At 38.5% G+C, this 19,016-nt stretch overlaps 1 protein-coding gene and 1 long non-coding RNA gene across 3 annotated transcripts in view; both read left to right on the top strand.

Moving 5' to 3' along the window:
- The window catches only part of Zfp931 (zinc finger protein 931), an 87,734-nt gene extending 82,999 nt beyond the window's left edge, over window positions 1-4,735 (top strand). For both annotated transcript variants that reach the window (XM_087645891.1, XM_087645936.1), the window contains one exon: window positions 1,660-4,735. In XM_087645891.1, the coding sequence (XP_087502017.1) occupies window positions 1,660-1,688 (29 nt within the window). In that variant the 3' untranslated portion in view covers window positions 1,689-4,735. The remainder of the gene's footprint in view (window positions 1-1,659) is intronic.
- A 9,431-nt stretch (window positions 4,736-14,166) lies between these two features.
- LOC148006604 (uncharacterized) lies at window positions 14,167-17,670 on the top strand. Its single transcript, XR_015684089.1, has 2 exons — window positions 14,167-14,390; window positions 14,594-17,670. It is a non-coding gene; the product is annotated as an uncharacterized LOC148006604 (long non-coding RNA).
- Window positions 17,671-19,016: the final 1,346 nt, after the last annotated feature.

Here is a 19,016-nt window from a genome sequence, read left to right on the forward strand (position 1 = left end):
AAGTTACTAGGAAGCATAAATTGGATTCGACCCTACATTAAAATGCCCAATGTAGAGTTACAACCATTCTATGAGATCCTGAAAGGGGGTTCTCAGCTTACTTCACCCCATGCTTTAACCAAGGAAGCATGATTATCCTTAAGGAAAGTAGAAGAAAGACTGGAAAAGGCAATGCTAAGAAGGTACAAGGAAAAGGAAGATCTCCTTTTGTGTATACTGAGAACCTTTCGTCAGCCTACAGGAGGGCTATGGCAACAAGGACCGCTTCTATGGATTTATCCCCATATTTCTCCTAATAAGACCCTTGAATATTACCCTTTTTCCATTGCACAGCTTGCTATGTTAGGTGTAAAATCTTGCATTCAGCATTTTGGTATTTTTTTCAAGAAAATTATTATACCTTATACTACAGCTCAGATGGAAACATTGTGTGCCCTGATAGATGATTGGGCCATATTACGCTGTAGTTTTGATGGAGAGTTTGACAATCATTATCCTAAGGATCCTTTGTTACAATTTTTTACTGAACATCCAGTGATCTTTCCTAAGGTCACTGCCTCAGAGCCTTTGTCCGGAGCGTTAGATATTTATACAGATGGCTCCAAAACAGGTGTAGGTGCCTATATGGTTGATTCTCAAGAACCAGTATTAATTCAATACAGTCCAGGCACCCCCCAAATTATAGAATGTAAAATTGTATTTGAAGTTTTTAAAAGATTTCATGATTCTTTTAATTTAATTTCTGATTCTGCCTATGTAGTTAATGCTGTGTGCTCACTTAAAATTGTAGGGCCAATTAGGTCGACTAGTACTGTATGTCAAATTCTTTTAGAATTACAAAAATTGATTTAGGCCAGAAAAAATAAATTTTTCATACAACATATTCGAGCCCATACTAATTTGCCTGGTCCCATGGCCAGCAATAACGCCCTGGTGGATGCTAGTTCTCGCAGAGTTTATTTTTCATGCTGCTCCGGTTGATCTTGCTTGATCTTGCTAGAGAATTTCATCAAAAGTTTCATGTTCCTGCCTTTACTCTTCAACAAAAATTTAAAATCTCTAGAGCTGCAGCTCGTGATGTGGTATTGCGTTACCAGAATTGTGTTCAATTTCACCACCCTCCTCAGGTGGGAATCAACCCTCATGCTCTGATTCCGCTAAAACTTTGGCAGATGGATGTCACACACATATCTCAATTTGGAGATTTAAAATATGCTCATGTTTCTGTTGATACCTGTTCTGGAATTATACTTGCCACTCTGATGACTGGGGGAAAAGCTCGTAATGCCATTAGTCATTGCTTAGAGGCGTGGGCAGCCTGGGGAAAGCCTGATAGTCTCAAGACAGACAACGGGCCTGCAAAGTCCTTTCAGGCATTTTGCCAGACAATGCAGGTCAAGCATACTACTGGATTACCGTACAATCCCCAGGGTCAAGGAATTGTGGAAAGAGCACATCGCACCTTAAAAGAGCTTATACAAAAACAAAAAGGTGGAATTGCCTATGGCAGAAAACCAAGAGAACAGTTGTCATTAGCGCTTTTTACTTTGAACACCTATAACTAATGCAGTAAAGTGGAAGGATGTCTTAACTGATGAATGGCGTGGCCCAGATCCCGTGATTTCGAGATCTAGGGGAGCTGTTTGTGTTTTTCCGCAGGATCAAGAAAATCCAATTTGGGTGCCTGAGCGTTTGACTCGCAAACTGCCTCCTGCTATTCCTGACAATGGAACTACGCACTCTATTATTGCTGGGAATGGTAATCCAGGTTGATTCACTCACTCTGTGGGCTATTGCCAGATCCAGGCCAGTACTTATGCTGGTTCATAGCAATTCCACTGTATTGCCAACCTTTTTCTCCACCTCCTGTTTGCGTGATGTTCCCTGTATAGTGCCTAATGGAGAATTGGCCCAACAGTATACTGCCACTAATCTTTCTTTGTTGCATACATTATGTTTCACTCTTAAAAATTCTTCCCAGCCTTGTATATGGCTGCGAATTACAACATTGGCTAATTGGTTGGATCGTATGAGCAATAGTGCTGTGGGCATTGGGACCATCCTGGCTGCTTTGAGTCAAGTTACCCAAGGAGCCTCTTCAGGCAGTGGAGACACATCAATCAATAATTCTGCTGAGTTGAACATTACAACTTTGATTATGATGCATAATTGTAGTTTTCCATCACGCCCGGGACAAGGCATTCACACACTGGATAACTCTACCTGTCGTAGAGTCCTACCTACTTGCCCCCCATATCAAGCGTTTCCACCTAATTTTATCCCATGTCAGAGTCCATTCCATAGATCAAAACTATTCCTACCGGGATTTGAATTTTCCCCTCCTCTTGGCAATGTACAGTATGATCAGGGGAAAAAATAAGACTGGCAAGGGTAATTTTTGGCCTGGGTATCAATGGCTATTATCAAATGAGCAGGGAGCATACACATCTCTAATTCCTTTTGCCAGATTATTAGGTGAAGACTTTACATTGTATAATATTTCAGCCACGAGAACAAATAGCAAAACCAGTTTAGTAAATGTAAAGATTAATGGCCTTTTAGCAAATGATACTGCTGTTGGAGCTTCAGTATGTGTTAGACCACCTTTCTTCGTTTTGATAAGCACTAATGTAAGTGATGATGCTTTAAATTGTAATAACTCTGATGTAGTCAGATTATCTGCTATTTAGCTGAATGCTGGGATGGCACCAATGATACCATAGTGATGGTCAAGATTCCCTCCTTTGTGCCAATCCCAGTAGAGGCCAACCCAGATAATTTTCCCATACTTCATTTACTAAGAACCAAAAGGGATTTGGGTATTACAGCAGGTATAATTTCAGCCATTGTACTATCAGCCGCTGCAGCAACAACAGCCGTGATTGACAACAGCCGTGATTGCTATGACTAATCAAGTACAGACAGCTGAGACTATCAATCAGATTGTGGAAAGAACCACAGTGGCATTAAAGATACAAGAATTATTTAATGCCCACTTGGCATCTGGCTTTCTATTAGCTAATATACAAATAGATTTAATCCAAGAACAAATTGAAGCACTATATCATATGACACAGCTGTCCTGCGTTTCCTCCCTTAGAGGTTTATGCATTACTCCTTTGCAAGCTAATTTTTCTCAGTATTCTCAGCAGAGCAAAGAAATCTCGAATTATCTGAAAGGATACAGATCCATGAAAGCAGAGCAACTATCGAGACAATTGCTGATGCAGATTACTGTCCTTAACAACACTAGTTTGGAACCTATCATGTTTGGAGATTTCACCTCATGGATTACCAATCCTTTCTCCTCTTTTAAAGAATGGGCTGGCACATTTGCCTGGGGGGGCATTGTCCTTTTGGGATGCAGAGTATGTCTATGGCTCTTCTGCCGTTTACAACGAGAACATGCCAGACACAAAGCGATTGTTTACCAGGCTATGGTCGCCATTGAAAGTGGTGCTTCTCCCAACATATGGCTGGCCTCTTTGAAAAATTAAGAGTTCGCCCTAGATCATATTTTGTCACTGTCATGTGAAGTCCTTGTATCCAGAGATGGGCAAATTTCCTCGGGCTCGGACCAACCTAAGTCACTGGGCCCGGTGGCAATAGAGTAACCCTATGAAGGGTAAGTCTGAGTGCAAAGAGGAACGACCTAAGACAGGAGCATGACAATATTGATGTGACACCCTGATCTAGAGCAGTCATAGACAGAGGTGGCTACACCCCGTTTGAACATACGGGCTGGTCAAATGCTCCTCTGCCCAGTTTCTCCCCCAATAGAAACACATGTATAGCCCAGAACGGTGTGTTACAGCATAACTTCATTTATTGCCATTGGGGTGCAGTCCTAACTGCAAGAGTGGCTCGCCATAGCCAAGCTGGGCACTCTGTGAGACATGTCTGATCTCTCTCAGACCACTACCTCCATCTAATGGCTTCTTTTTTATATAATACAAAAAAGGAGGAGTTGTAGGGAGCGGCACATATAGATAAAAGATGGCGCTGACATCGGGTGGTCGTTTGTGGTTAACACCCACAAAGCGCTTGTCCTGGCATTTCTCCGGCAGCTCAGGCTGGAGTGATATTCATGCTAATGAGGTATTTCATGCTCCACCAATCCCTAGAGGACAAGTATGTAGCCATAGCCTGTTTTGTATATAAGGCTGGTACCTTTGTTGCTCGGGGTCCCCGTATCAATAATGAGGAGTTCCTGCAATAACGGCTGTTGAGAAGAATCCAACGGTGTTGCGTCTTCCTTGCTGGATGAGGTGGGCGTTGCAAAACAGCTGACTGAGACAGAAGCAAATATTATGCCCAGCCAATGTATGAAGTTGGGAGCCCCTGTGGTTGAATTAGGATAAGGCTTGAGTGCATTGAGGAGGACATGTGATCATAGGAAGACCAGGAGTCTCAACAAACCTGGACACCTGAGAGCTCCCTAGCTCTAAACCACCAAAGAGGCAGCGTCTATGGGCTGGCCTGGGATTCCCAACATAAGTACAGCAAAGGACTGTATGGTCTGGACTCAGTGAAAGAAGACACACCTAACCCTTGAGAACCTTGATATCCATGGGAGTGGGACGAGCTGGTGGGATATTGTGTATATGTCTGTTTGGGGACATCCTCTTGCAGATGGGGTAGGAGGAATGAGATGAGGAACTGTTGGAGGGCAAAGAGGAGGGGGATAAGGACTGAACTTTAAAAAATGATTAAAGATTAGTTTACAAAGTAATTTACCTTCCTGGTTGTTTGAAATATCTCTTTTAAATTCCCAGCGAAAGACCCCCTTTGCCTGGCCACAATCTAAATTTGCAATCATCCTGCAGACTGAATCAAGTTAGACCTTAATTATAGATAGATAGATAGATAGATAGATAGATAGATAGATAGATAGATAGATGTAGAGATATAACATATATAATACTATATATATATATATATATATGGAGAGAGAGAGAGAGAGAGAGAGAGAGAGAGAGAGAGAGAGAGAGAATATACCTTGCATTATTTATTCAAAAGATTGCAGTTACTGTCTCAAGACAGTAATTAACAAAATATTTTCAGGTTCCCTTGTAGGACACAGCATTTTAAGCCCAGGACCCAGGAGTTTTTGAAATGGTAATTTCAGGACATTCCCACCAAACTCTCTTAACATCTGTGCTTAACAGAGATAGATCTCTGTTAAGTACTTTTGTAGTGTTAAAAGAAAATATGTCCTTGTTGTCTACTAAAAAATTAAGGGCCTATGGTCATGGGATGCTCATTCTTAAAATAATCAAAAGGAAACTTTGAGTAAATGACTGGATTGATATGTAAAATAAAAGACTGGGTTTATGATCTGCATGAGATGAGCTACACAGAGAATTTTTTTTTGAACACCAAGAGAGAATTTCTTAGAGAATGGTCCCCAGGATAGCATAGAGTGGTTTCTAAAGATATCCATAGATGGTAGATCCAGGAAAAAGAGATCACAACAGAATAAAAGCAGACTAGGAAATTTTTCCAGCTGAAAAGAGGTTGCCCTTCTGTACCGATGATTTGACTGCCAGTCATTTATTTTTGCTGCTTCCAGATACCTTTTCCCTCAGAACACTCCTCCGAGGCCAGACATGGATATTGGCAACAGAAATATTTTTATATCACTATTTTTATATCTATATATCAGGACTTACAGAAGAGGTCTCATTTATATAAACGTCCAAGTCAATGATTTATGTTTCTTATGGACATGTAGTTAAAGTCCATGGTGATCTGCCATGTGAGTGTAGGATATGAAATGGGTCTGAACAGTGCTCTTGACAATGAATTATCCCTGCATGCCCTGTAACCCACTTTCAATAAATAAAAGAGAATACTGTGCACAAGATGTTAGATACACAAGGACCAATTTTAAGTAAAGCAGCAAACAGGTTGGGAGTTTTGCAAAAAGGAAGATGTGTGTGGAGCAGGTGACAGAGTTGGAGGAGTGCAGCTCTTAAGACCTTATGGCTAAGACAATTTCACCATAATCTCAAGTTGCTGAACGAAGACCTGTTACTTTTGTTTTCCCTGATAAATTTTGGTCGTATTTGTTCTGTTCGCCCTTTCTTTTTTATGATGTGATCTTTCTGGGAAGGATCATTTTTAGGAGACATAATAACTAGTAAATGGAACAGCCTCTCTAAAAGATATGGAGCAGTGTGGTCAGATTAAAATGTAGTTTCCATGTTTTAAGAAAATATGGTAGTTAAAGGAAACTGGCTTCCATAGCCTCATATGTTCACATACTAATTTTCTGTTGGAACTCTTTTTTTTTTTTTAAAGGTGATTTGAAGGAGAGCTCACAATCTCTTTGAGGTTTTTTTTTTTTTAATTATTATTCTTTTTTCCAGAGCTGGGGACCGAACCCAGGGCCTTGCGCTTGCTAGGCAAGTGCTCTACCACTGAGCTAAATCTCCAACCCCTCTGTTGGAACTCTTTAGGAAGGAGCACAGATATGGCCGTTTTGAAAGAGGTGTGTCACATGCGTGTATTTTTATGCTTTAACATCTTCTGACCATGTCCATTTTGCTAGCAACCTCTTACCCGAGGTTCAAACTCTGAGCTCTCAGCTCTGCCTGATGGTATGTGTTTACGGTGCCATTATTGAATCTGACACTTTGGAACTGCAAACCCATTTTGATGCCTTCAATTACATTTTGCTTTGTTCATGCTGTGTTTCATGATACCAATCGAAAGGTAAATAAATAAACAGTAGTGTTCTGTTGAAGATCAGAATACAGAAAATATTCCCTTCCAAATATGGAAACCAGGGAGGAATATTTTCCAAATTTTATCTCTGGAGTACTAATGATTTGTTCCATGCCTTTGAAGTTGAAGTTATCTGAAGAGTGACTATTAATAAACGTTCCTAAAGAGGCAACCCCTTGAAGAACACTCTCCTTTACTTCTTACCCAAAGAACACCAAATAATGTATTTGGTCTATCTTTTATTTAAAAGTGTCATGTAGTGAATGGAGGTCCAAAAGAACAGGATTTTATATATATATATATATATATATATATATATATATATATATATATATATATATATATATATATATGTATATATATTTTATATATGTATATATTTAAATATATATATATATATATATATGTTATTGTCCCAATTCTCAAATCCTCTCTTTCTCTGTGTTGTAAATTTTTTTCATTCCTGTAAGTGTGTGTGTGTGTGTGTGTGTGTGTGTGTGTGTGTGTGTTCTTATTTAGCACTGGCTATTTTAAAACTCAGTGATCTCACTGCCTTGTGTTCTGATTTCTGGGACTGAAGAAATGCATTGCTATCCTCAGCTTGTGAATAAGTTCTATCTATCTATCTATCTATCTATCTATCTATCTATCTACCTACCTACCTATCTTTCTATCTTTCTATCTATCTATCATCTATCTATCTATCTATCTATCTATCTATCTATCTTTCTATCTATCTCTCTTTCTTCCTACCTACATATTTATCTAGCTTATGTATGTATGTATCTATCTATCTATCTATCTATCTATCTATCTATCTATCATCTATCTTTCTTCCTATCTATCTATCTATCTATCTATCTATCTATCTGTCTGTCTATCTATCCTTGTTTCTCTCCCTCCTCCTCTCTCTTGTAAAAACACTTTTCACTTTTATTTTTGTTTGTATAGTTTTTTTTTTGCCTCTGTGTGTATTTTTGTGTCCTGCACATGCTTGTTGTCCAGGAAAACCAGGAAGGATAGGACAAGGTTTTGAAACTCCAGGAACTTTATTTACAAACAGAAGTGGCTGCTTTAAGTATTGGGACTGGAGCCCATGGGCTGTGAAAGAAACTGCAGTGCTCTTAGCTTTACAGGTATTTTCCATCCCCAAGTTTTCTATTTCTGATAATATTCCTGTACAAGCCATTCTAGGACACCTCGTGGTTTAATTTCTCTTATAGGAATCCCTGCAAGTATCACATAGGAAAGCAAACATGTGAAACTGGAAACACAGTAGATATTGATTTGGTTAAACTACATCATACTTGGAAAATCTAATACATGTGGAATCTTTGCCAGCATATTTAGAACAGAGTAGAATTGTGGAAAAGATTTACAGGCAACAATCAGTCCAAACAGTCTACTTCTAGGGATAGAATAAAGCTTAAGGTGTGACTACATAGAAATTCTTTTCCAAAGGACGGGTGACCAGGGTGGTTTCCATAGCTGAAAGACCTCGAATTGAATATGGCCTCTGACCAATAGCATGGAGGGCAGCTAACCACAAACTTCATCTCCACAGAGTGTGCCGATGCCTCTAGGAAAGAGTGTGGAATAATCATTTTCGGGAATTTGGTTTAGTTAAGCCAACCATGTAGGAAATCTAAGTTGAAGTCTGTTTCCACAGATGGCAAAGAGGTTAGAAGCTCTTTAAACAAAACTACTCCAAGATTTTGATGTTCCTGGTTTCCCTAGTACTCTGTTTGCAAGGAATCTGTACCCCCAACATCCTGCTTCTCAATAAAGAGTAGAACTCTCCTGCAAGTTGGACAATTAGACTCAGAAAAACCTGACTTCCCTCTGTCACCATTCAGTGCAATTAGTCCAGTTTGATCAGTCCTGACACCATATGCACACAGCACCTGAAATGGACTCATCATGCTTTATTCATGTATGTGAACATACTTTTTCACACATAGTTAAAAGTAGTAAGAAATTGACTGGTAAAGTTTTGGGAAATGATGGTCCAAGGAATAAATGGGACAACCGATGTAGCAGATGTTCATTAAGGATAAAAATAATTTTGAATTAAAAAAATGTCTATAGTGTGCTAAATTAGAGCTAAGAGTAATTTATGTTGTTGCCAAAGATTAATGTTCCATCCCTACAAATTGGTTTTGCTGTAATTCCAGTCCCATGCTTCTCCTTTGATTTTATATCCTCTGTGGGAGCAGACACATGCAAACACATGAAAACCCACTTGCTCATGTTCACACACATGTTCTAGGCTTTCTCTAGAGACATACATACATATGTGATCATAAATTAATTGTAACATAAATGTAAACTGTGTATTAATCTGGCAGAGGTATTTCTTTACCTTGGGTTTGTCCCCAGTACCTGCACAACAAAACTTAGATTTACGTACAACTGCACCTCAATTGCTAAACAATTAAGGACCTATGCTGACCTGCGATGCTGACCTGGGTACCTCCAAACCCTTTCCTGTGGTACTTATTTATAATTATTGACTTGACTCTTCTGACCATTTTTTCATGAATCAAATTCATTTTTCCACACAGCACATCTGCTCCCCATCTCTCCTTCCTCTTCCTGGTGGAATTCCCACCCTGATCTCTGATTCTGCCCTGTCATTTATTCAGGATTCATTGTTCAGCATTTATTCGCAAGGCAGAGAATATGTTATAAGAATCCTGCAAAAAAAACTTACAAACTTGAAACAGGAGATTCTTGATATAATTGTTACAATGCACCTTCCTGATTTAAATAGGATTTAAGATATCAGCATTTAAATCACACAAATGTAGATTTTATTCACCATGAATATATTATGCCTATATATATATATATATGTCTATGTCACTCTTCGTCGTATTCTCTCTGCCTGTGTGTGTGTGAAAGAGAGAGAGAGAGAGAGAGAGAGAGAGAGAGAGAGAGAGAGAGAGAGAGAGAGAGAGAGAGAGAGACAGAGAGAGAGAGAGAGAGAGAGAGAGAGAGAGAGAGAGAGAGTATGTGTGTGATTCTCTGGGTGAGTGTTTGTATGTGTGTGTGAATGTTTATACAATAATGCCATAGCTCTCAGAGAAATAGCAGTTCCTCTATGAGCAGTGTCTATGCTGAAAAGGTGACTTTTCCTTGAAGTTTTCTGCATTTGTGTTATTTGTCCTTTATATCTTTAAAAATGTTAGCATTGATACATTTATATATTACATCACAGATTATGATTAAAAGGTAGGACTGGCCCCTGGGCAATCTATTGTCAGTGTCATTTACTTGATTTTCAGATAATACCTTGTAGTACAAGATGAACATTCCTGAGGCATGTCTGTGAACCATTTTTATAATTTACATGTGTTTCTGCATGACTTTCAGGTAAGAATGCCTTTAAATATTGATGCTTTTATATTTGACCATGTTCAGAAGAGGAAACAATATTCCTAGGTGATCCTATGTGGGAACTTATCCAGAATCCCTGAGTAAAATCTCAGTGCTCCCTTTTTTTGAGAAAGGCATTGCTTTTGAAATGGCTCCTATGCTTATCTTATGTGACACAGTAAACAATCTTTCCCAGCTCTTCTGCCTTTCTATTGAGCTTGATATTCTTGGTAGTCACATCTGGAATTAACAAAAATCCAAAGCGTTAGGAACTGTGAGGGATTTATCTTCATTATACTTTTGGACCTGAAAAAAGTATTATTAAATCTGTGTCTTTTCAGGTGATAAGAAGCACCTTTAAGCTAGGTTATAGTTTATGGAAATGGCCTGCAGATAAAGATGGATCTGGTAAGTCTTTTTCTTTGTCCTATGGCCCTAGCTCTGTCTAGCAACTTTTCATTGTTTTTTGTTTGTTTCTTTTTTGTGTTTATGTCATTAAAATCTATTTTTCAAAATTCAGGTTATCTGCTTAATAACAGTTGAGATATTCAGCCACATGGACTGAACCCCTCTTGGATTCTTCATCTTTCCATGGGTAGACAGCCATTGTTGGACTAGTTGAGCTGCAACCAGTGAGCCATTCTAATAAATGCATTTTCTACATAGTAAGAGATTCATTCTATCAGCTCTGCTTGTCTGGAGAAACTGTACAAATGTAGTTGTGGATTCGTTGTTGTTATTGTTATTGTTGTTGTTGTTGTTGCTGTTGTTATGTTCATTTAAGTAATTCACTGAGGCTGATCAGCTGATTAACCAGAGTACTCCACAGTGTGTCAGATATTACTTGATATGTTCTGAGGCTTCTCATATAACCATCAAGGGAAGCTACATTTTACCAGCTTGAAAGCACAAAATACAATATTGTTTTCTAAAAGCTCTCATGTAACTCTATTTTAAGCTAGTTTATGAACTATGAAATCCATTGGAATTAAATCCAGGAGGTTACCAGTGTAAGGGTCAAATGACAGTTCAAAAAAGGAGGAAGAATAAAGAAGGTGAGGCATTTCTGCTTTGGAAGTTGCTCGCATTAACCATGATTAGGCAAATAATTTTAGACAATCAATAAATTTCCAAAGTTGGCATCTTGGGGTATTTTCCAGATAAGAGAAATGGTGAACCTAAATGAGGAACTGAACTTATATGAATAAACCAAATATCTGTATTTCCACTAGTTCAAGAAAAGAAGATCTAGAAAAGTGTGGCTGTGCCTAACCAGGATGGTTATTATTCCGGTTTGAAAATACACAATGTTAGAGAAAAGATATAATACTTGGTGTGCTCTAGTACATACTTTAGTCCCTGAAAAATATCAGAAAATACAGTGTGTTTAGAATTTTACATTTCTTTCTTCTCCTTTTCCCTAGTCTTAAGTCTGAAATCCTGGGAAAAATGGCTGGGGGGCCCTATTTATCAAATCAAAGCAAACCTGGCCTTCTGATTCTCTCATCAGAACTCTGTTCAGAACTGTAAGAACATATTGCTGGCCCTCGTCCTCTAGCCCAAGAGTAAGGATGCCATTCTCCCAGCTGCAATTCCTTATGTAATCCAACTACTCGGTAACTGATCTTTCTCATTTATCATCATCATTCTGACCCCTTGGTCTGGCTCTTGCTTCTTCCCTCTTTCTTCTCTCATCAAGTTTCAAGGTCATGTTTACTGTTGGCTGTCACAGATAAACCTAGATCTCTCTATGTTCTCTCTTTTGTGTATAATAAACTTTCTATTCCACCATGCATAGGAGCAGTGATGCCCTTTACTTTATACATTGCATGTATTATTGAATATGCAATGAAAGGACACTGTGCCTTTGAAAAGGTAAATGAGTGCTCTGGGAGACTGGGACATTCTATTAAATGCTAACTTCCAAGCCTAGGGCTATGTCTGTACCTATGATGGAACTGTAGAGCTGGGAAGGCCTCAGCGGTCTGAGTCATTTGCTCTCTGATCCCCCAGTAGAGGAGCTGCTACTCATATGAGGCACACATGAGTTTTCCATTCTAATGAGGGGTTCTGGCAAGCCTGTTATTCAGAGATAGTTGTGAAAGGTATCTTTCAGTTTCTTTATAATATTCTCCTCTGATGCATCTGTAGCAAGCTATAAGGAAGACCAAAAGACAGTCCTTGATGACTGTGGGGATCTCAATTATCATGGGAGGAGAAGCAAGTCTGGTGACATATCCAACTGTGATCTGCTGGTACTAAGATGCACTATGGGTCAGACTCTGGTTCTGTTGTCCATGTGATAATTTTAGCAGAGACTCTTGATTTTGATCCTTCCTGAGTGTGGATTTGGTGGGACTCTGTAGCCGTTGGAGAGTCCAGGTGTGGTACTTACATCTCACTATCCAGGATATACACACAGGTGTTGCTTTATTTTTTTGTTTAAGTAGAACAAGATTAGGAAAGTGAAGGTTTGATTTCTTGAATTTCTGAAGGTTCTACATTCAGTTTTGTTTGACTAATTTTATAAATTGTTTAGAAATTAGTAGAAAAGAGGTAATAGGGTTCCTTCAGAAGTATTTCGTTAGAATCCTTTTATTTTTCTATACCCTCCAGTCAATGGCATGATTCACAGAAATTCAGTTCTTAATTACAAAAGGAGCTTCTGAGATACAAAATTTTCTCATGTGCTCATGATGCTGGGTAGGTAAATAGTACAAATTTCACATCTTGTAACATACTCCATATAGCAGGAAACAGACATTAAATTATGTATGTGATGGGAGGAAATTTTATTATGATCCACTCTATTTTGAGTCTGTGGGCTTCTTTTATGTTCATGGGCATCTCCTTCATTAAGTTAGGGAAGTTTAACTTCAAAAAATTGAAGATATTTACTGTCCCTTTAAGTTTGGAATCTCTGCTGTATTCTATAACTACTAACCTTATGTTCGCCCATCTCATTGTTTTCTAAATTTCCTGAGTGTTTTGGTTTAGAAGATTTGTGCTTTTTTTTTTTTTTTTTTGCATTTTCATTGACTGTTGTGTCAATGTTTTCTATGGAATCTTCTGCCCGTAAGATTCTCTCTTCAATCCCTTATATTTTGTTGGTGATGCTTATGTCTATTACTTCTGATCTCTTTCCTATGTTTACTATCTTCAGGTTTGTCTCTCTTTGTGGTTTCCTTATTGTTCCTACTTACATTTTTAGATCCTAGATGGTTTTGGTCAATATCTTCCCCTTTTTCTTAGTGTTTTTCTGTAAATCTTTAGTGGATTTTTGTGTTTCCTCTTTAAGGCTACTACTTGTTTACATGTGTTCTGTATTGCTTTAAAGGAGTTCTTTATGTCATGCTTAAAATCCTCTATCATGACCATGAGATATGATTTTCAATCCAAATCTTGCTTTTCCTGTATGTTGGTATATCTAGCAATTGCTGTGGTTGGAGAACTGTGTTGTGATGATGACAAGTAATCTTGGTTTCTGTTGCTTCAGTTCTTGGGCTTCCCTCTTGCCGTCTGATTAGTGCTGATGTTAGTTGGTCTTGCTGTTTCTGACTGTAGATTGTTCCTCCTCCAGACTCTTAAGCCTGTGATTTTAGAAATGTGAATGCTCCTGGAAGACCAATATTCTCCGGCCTTGTTTTGGTTCTGGAAGGCTATGACCAACCGTAGCTCTGGGCACGGGTGGGCGGCCCAGGTGGGTCCTCTTCCAGGCCACCCCACAGCTCCAATGCCATGAATGTTCCCAGCGGGTCTCTCTTTGGACAACTATGAAGCAAAAGTGTGGTCCCATCTGTGTGCTTAGAAGTGAGAGTGCTTCTGAGAGACCACCTCTCTGTGGGTAGGTTTTTGGTCTAGAGAGCAATAGGACAGCCCCAGGTCTGGGAGCAAATGGAGAACAGAAGTGTCCCATCCCAGGTTGCTCTGCAATCCCTGTGCCTTGTGAGCTCTGGGTGTGTATTCCTTTGGACAGTCAGTGGAGAGAAAGTGGGGTCTCACCTGTGGGCTTAGGAATGAGTGTGCTCCTGATAAACCACCTCTGAAAGCAGGTGTTGAGTCTGAAGGACTTTGGGACATCCCCATCTATGAGCACAAATGGAGACTGGAAGGCAGTATCATGCTGTATTATGTATACATGTATTGGATCTTTTAGGATGTACTGACCTATGATGAAGTGCATGTGAATTTCACTCAGAAAGAGTGGGCATGGGTGGATCCTGCTCAGAAGAGTCTCTACCAATGTTTGATGCTGGAGATCTGTAGGAATCTCAGTGCTGTAGGTAATGTAATGAATTTATCATTCATTTTGTAAAATGTAGGCACAGCTTGCTTTGTTTATTGTTACTTGATTTTTAATTTCACTTAAAAATGAGGAATAATATGGTGAATAAATCAGTCATGGTTCTAAAGTTCACTAAAGATAGTAATTTAAATGTTGCCTAATTCCAATAATTTAACATACTTTCTCTGATATCATTTTTAGGCTACATTTGGGAAGACCATACTACTGAAAAATATTGTAAAAGTTCTGGAAGACATGGAAGGTAGTTTTCATGTGCAAAATGATAAGAAAATGCCTCCCAAGAAGGTTTAATAAGTCCAGCAACTTTTAAAGAAATGCAACAGGGTAAAATATGCTCTGCATATCACATTGATTAGGTTGTCATTATATGTTTACAACCTTATAATAAGCATATAGTCCATAGAAAATTTGTGGTGAACCATATTCATATAACAACATGGCTAAATTTAGTGAGATGGACAGTTTACGAGATTCAAGAATGGTTTTGTGGAGAAAACGTAAACCCTGTACCAAATCTCTGTGAGGAAAAAACGTAAAACTGTGTGAATGTAATGTAGAACCCTTCTTTTGGAATGTGTTGAAAGTAATGTGTTATTTTTCTTTTGATATGAATGTCATATGTCCCTATGGATGCAAGCCATGTGAACACAGCGATAGTGAAAGAAGCAGCATACCTCTCTCTTCTGCAGAACAATTAGAAGATGTACAGTACACCCCACTTTGAGGAGAGTGTCTTAATGTGGTAAAAGTTTATAAATATTTAGTTTTTGTCCATTATTGGGGACATTTTCACATTGAAAGTGCTGAATCACATCATGAGATTATGGTTATAGAAGTTTTTTTCTGTTTGCATTGGTTCATGTTGCAAATGTAGTATTCCTCACAAGATAGCAAAATTTATGTTCACAGTCAGACTACAAAAACTCTGAGTTCATCCTCTTCTCTTCAAATATGTTAATATTCTTTAAGAAAAAAATTATGGAATAAATATGAGTAGTGTAATCAGTTCTCTTCCTATTCCATGTATCTTCAAACATTCAAGACAACGCATAATGAAAGGGACAGAGTTGAATGTAAACAAATTGACGTTTTGTTAAGATCATATTGCTCTTTACAATTAAACAAAATTTGAAATAAATTCACAAATATAAAAAGATTCATGAATATAATCAAGCTGAGAAAAAATTTACATGTGCCAATTGTATTTGCAGGTATGAAAGTTTTACTGGAAAGCAAACCTTTGATTTTATTCAATATGGTAAAGTCTTTGCATTTCAGAATCTTATCCAAAGGCATAATGGAGAGAAGCCCTGTGAAGGTAACCAATGTGGTAAAGATTTTGCACAAAGAGTAGTTTCAAAAGACATAAAAGTACACATAATGGAGAAAAATCTTCTGAATATAACCAATGTTGTAAAGACTTTGTAAGAAGCAGTGTTTTCCTGAAATCATAAAAGAACACACAAAGGAGAGAAACTCTATGAATGTAATAAATATGGTAAAGCCTTTGCACAAAGGAGTAGTTTCAGAAGATATAAAAGACCATGTAATGGAGAAAAATGTTATAAATGTAAACAATGTTGTAAAGTCTTTGTACAAAACCATGATTCTCCAAAAACATAAAAGAACCCATATAGGACAGAAACCCTATGAATGGAACCAATGTTGTATAGCCTTTGCACAAAGTGGTCAACTCCAAAGACATAGAAGAACACATACAGGAGAGAAACCCTGTGAATGTAATAAATGTGCTAAAGCCTTTGCACAAAAGAGGCATCTACAAAGATATAACAGAAACCATGCAGGAGCAAAACCCTTTAACTGTAACCCATGTGCCAAAGATTTTTTCACAAAGCAGTGGTCTCTAAAATCAAGAGAGAAACATACAAGAGAGAAACTTTTTGAATGAAACCAATGTGGTTTTTAACCATTTTCACAAAGCAGTGACTTCCAAATACATAAACAGCAGGAAAACCCGATGAATGTCTTAAATATCCTGAAGACCTTTCACATCACAATCATCTTCAACTGCATAAATGAATTTGTACTAGAAAGAAATGCTCTGACTGTAACTAATGTGGTAAAGCCTTTGCATGAAAGAGTCATTTCCTAGCACATAAAATAATACACACTGCATAGGAACCCCATGAATGTAAGAAATGTGGTGAACCTTTTGTAAGCCACAGTACTCTTCAAGTAAATAAAAGAAGACACACTCAAGAAAAACCCTGTGAATATAATCAATGGGATTAAGCCTCTGTGTTTGAATGAGCAATCATCTTTCAAATACATAAAAGAAGACAAACAGGAGGGAAACCCTATGAATGTAATCAAAGTGGTAAACCCATCACATGTCAGTCATATTAAAAGGCACAAAATAAACCATAGTTTAGAGAAATGCTGTGAGTGTATTTAATGAAATCCTGTGAGCACATTTAAGGTGAAGCCTTCAGGTAGTTCTATAGTCTTCGTCAACATGAAATAATCTGTACTGGAGAGAAACTATGTGAATGTATTTAATATGGTGAAGTCCTTTCAATTTTCACACGCCATCATCATGAAAAAAAGACTAAGGAGGCATTGAACATGGTGAAGCCTTTGCACATTTCTAAATTCTTTAGCATCATGAAAGTAATCATATTGTAAAGATGTAACTGGAAACAATGTGGTAAAGGGGTCCAATTTTGTGGAATGGGGTCCACACAAACCCAACAGAACTTATACATGGGTGATGAAAATGGCAAGAATTTACTGTAATAAAGTTGCTCCTGGATTATGGCCAGAAAATGCACTCAGAGCCTAAACTGTGACAAGACACCTGCCTAACTACTGTGAGCCAGAGTGTTATTGGGCTGCCATCCCACAATCCAAATATCTGACACAGAGTTTTGCCTGTCGAAAGAACTTGAAGAACAAAAAATGGAGAAGAGCCTGAGCAAAGAGAGGTCCAAATTGGGTTCCAGCTCAGTGGAGGAACCAAGGTCTGACACTATTATTCATTGTATGGTATGCTTACAAACAGGGGCCTATCATGACTGCCTTCTGAAAGGCCCAACACCAGCTAAAAGAGTCAGATGGAGATATTTACCCCCAATCAATTGGCAGAAACTGGTGACCTCTGTGGTTCAATTAGGAAATACCTGGAAAAACCTGAAGAGTGATCCTATATGAATACCAGCAGTGTCGATTAACCTGAACCCCTAGGATGTCTCAGACACTGAGCAACCAGCTAGGTCGCATACACGTGTTTATGTGAGCCCCCCCCCCAAAAAAAAACGTACAGAAGAGGACATTTGTGTCTGGACTCGTTCAGAGAAGATACACACATCCATCAAGAGACTTGAGGCAACAGAAAATGGAATGGTTGGATGGGGACATCCTTCTAGGGATGTGGGAGGAGGTGTGGTATGTGGAACAGTAGGGATGGACTGGTAGGGGATAAGTGTGGAATGAGAAAAAATTAAACAATAAATAAAAAAAAATAAAGAGAAAACACATTTGTGCCAAGTTCAGCTACATTTTTCCACTGTTCAGGATTGAGGGATCAGTGCTTATGTAGTTTACAGTGTCAACTGTATTTAGATGTGGGTGTTACAGTTTAGTCAATGATATTAATTTGTTCTTTGGTGTTAGGGAACATGTGTTATATTTTGAGGAGCACAAGATAAATACCCTAGGGCATTATCATAGACACTTATTATGTTTTCAAAAACAAAATGATGAGTAAGGAAAGGTGGCCACCAATGGGAAGTACACAACTCACCTCAGCATTTGAACTGAAACTTAGTTTCACCATAGGATTAAATGGAGAATGATTAAAAGAAAAGGATACACTTGGGGCTTTGCTTGTTTGGTGCATTTTCCCAATTGGTATGGATTGGTTCTAATGCACTCTTGTGCTAAATTGGTTCCCAAATCCTGCATTTGAGAAACTGAGATTCCCTATTTGTAGCTGGTTATAATTGATAAAATTGCCAGGGGTCAATGTCTAGGCAGAGACAGAGGAATCACTTTTGGATTCAAGGGCAAGGGGACAAACAGGGATCACCAAGTCAGGAAAGGAATTGGATGCAGATTTGAGAGCTGAGAAAGACAGAGTACCCTCCATGTAAGTGTCACTGAAGAGGAGCCTCGGTGGTGTCTCCCCAGGTTGATTCTGAGTATCAAAGATGGGATATAGATTTTAGTAAGCAGTCAGTCAGGACTGTCACAGGGGAGGTATTAGTAATGTGGAAATTGGGAATGGCCCAGGCACTGAGCTGATTTATTCATATTAAAATGTGATTTATGCATATTAAAATGTGTGTGTATGTGTGTCTGTCTTTCTGTCTGTCTTTCATTTGAGAATACATAGCATTTGCCATGGCAGCCAGGAACTCTTGCACATAGTATCCATTGCAGAGCCGAGTAACCAACCACCTCCACAGAATATGTCTCAACTGTAGGATTGATTTCAGTATTAAAACTGAATTGGAAATTCTGAAATGGAAAACACAGGCCATAATGGGGGATTAGGAGGTAGAAAAAAACAGTTTGGTACCAGAGTTGGTGGTTTCGCTGGAGCTACCTGGTTCCTCACCAAATTGTGCAGATTCAGACCTAG

Source organism: Rattus norvegicus, chromosome 3 (genome assembly GCF_021556685.1).
Source record: "Rattus norvegicus strain SHRSP/BbbUtx chromosome 3, alternate assembly SHRSP_T2T, whole genome shotgun sequence".
In the NCBI taxonomy this organism is placed as follows: domain Eukaryota; kingdom Metazoa; phylum Chordata; class Mammalia; order Rodentia; family Muridae; genus Rattus; species Rattus norvegicus.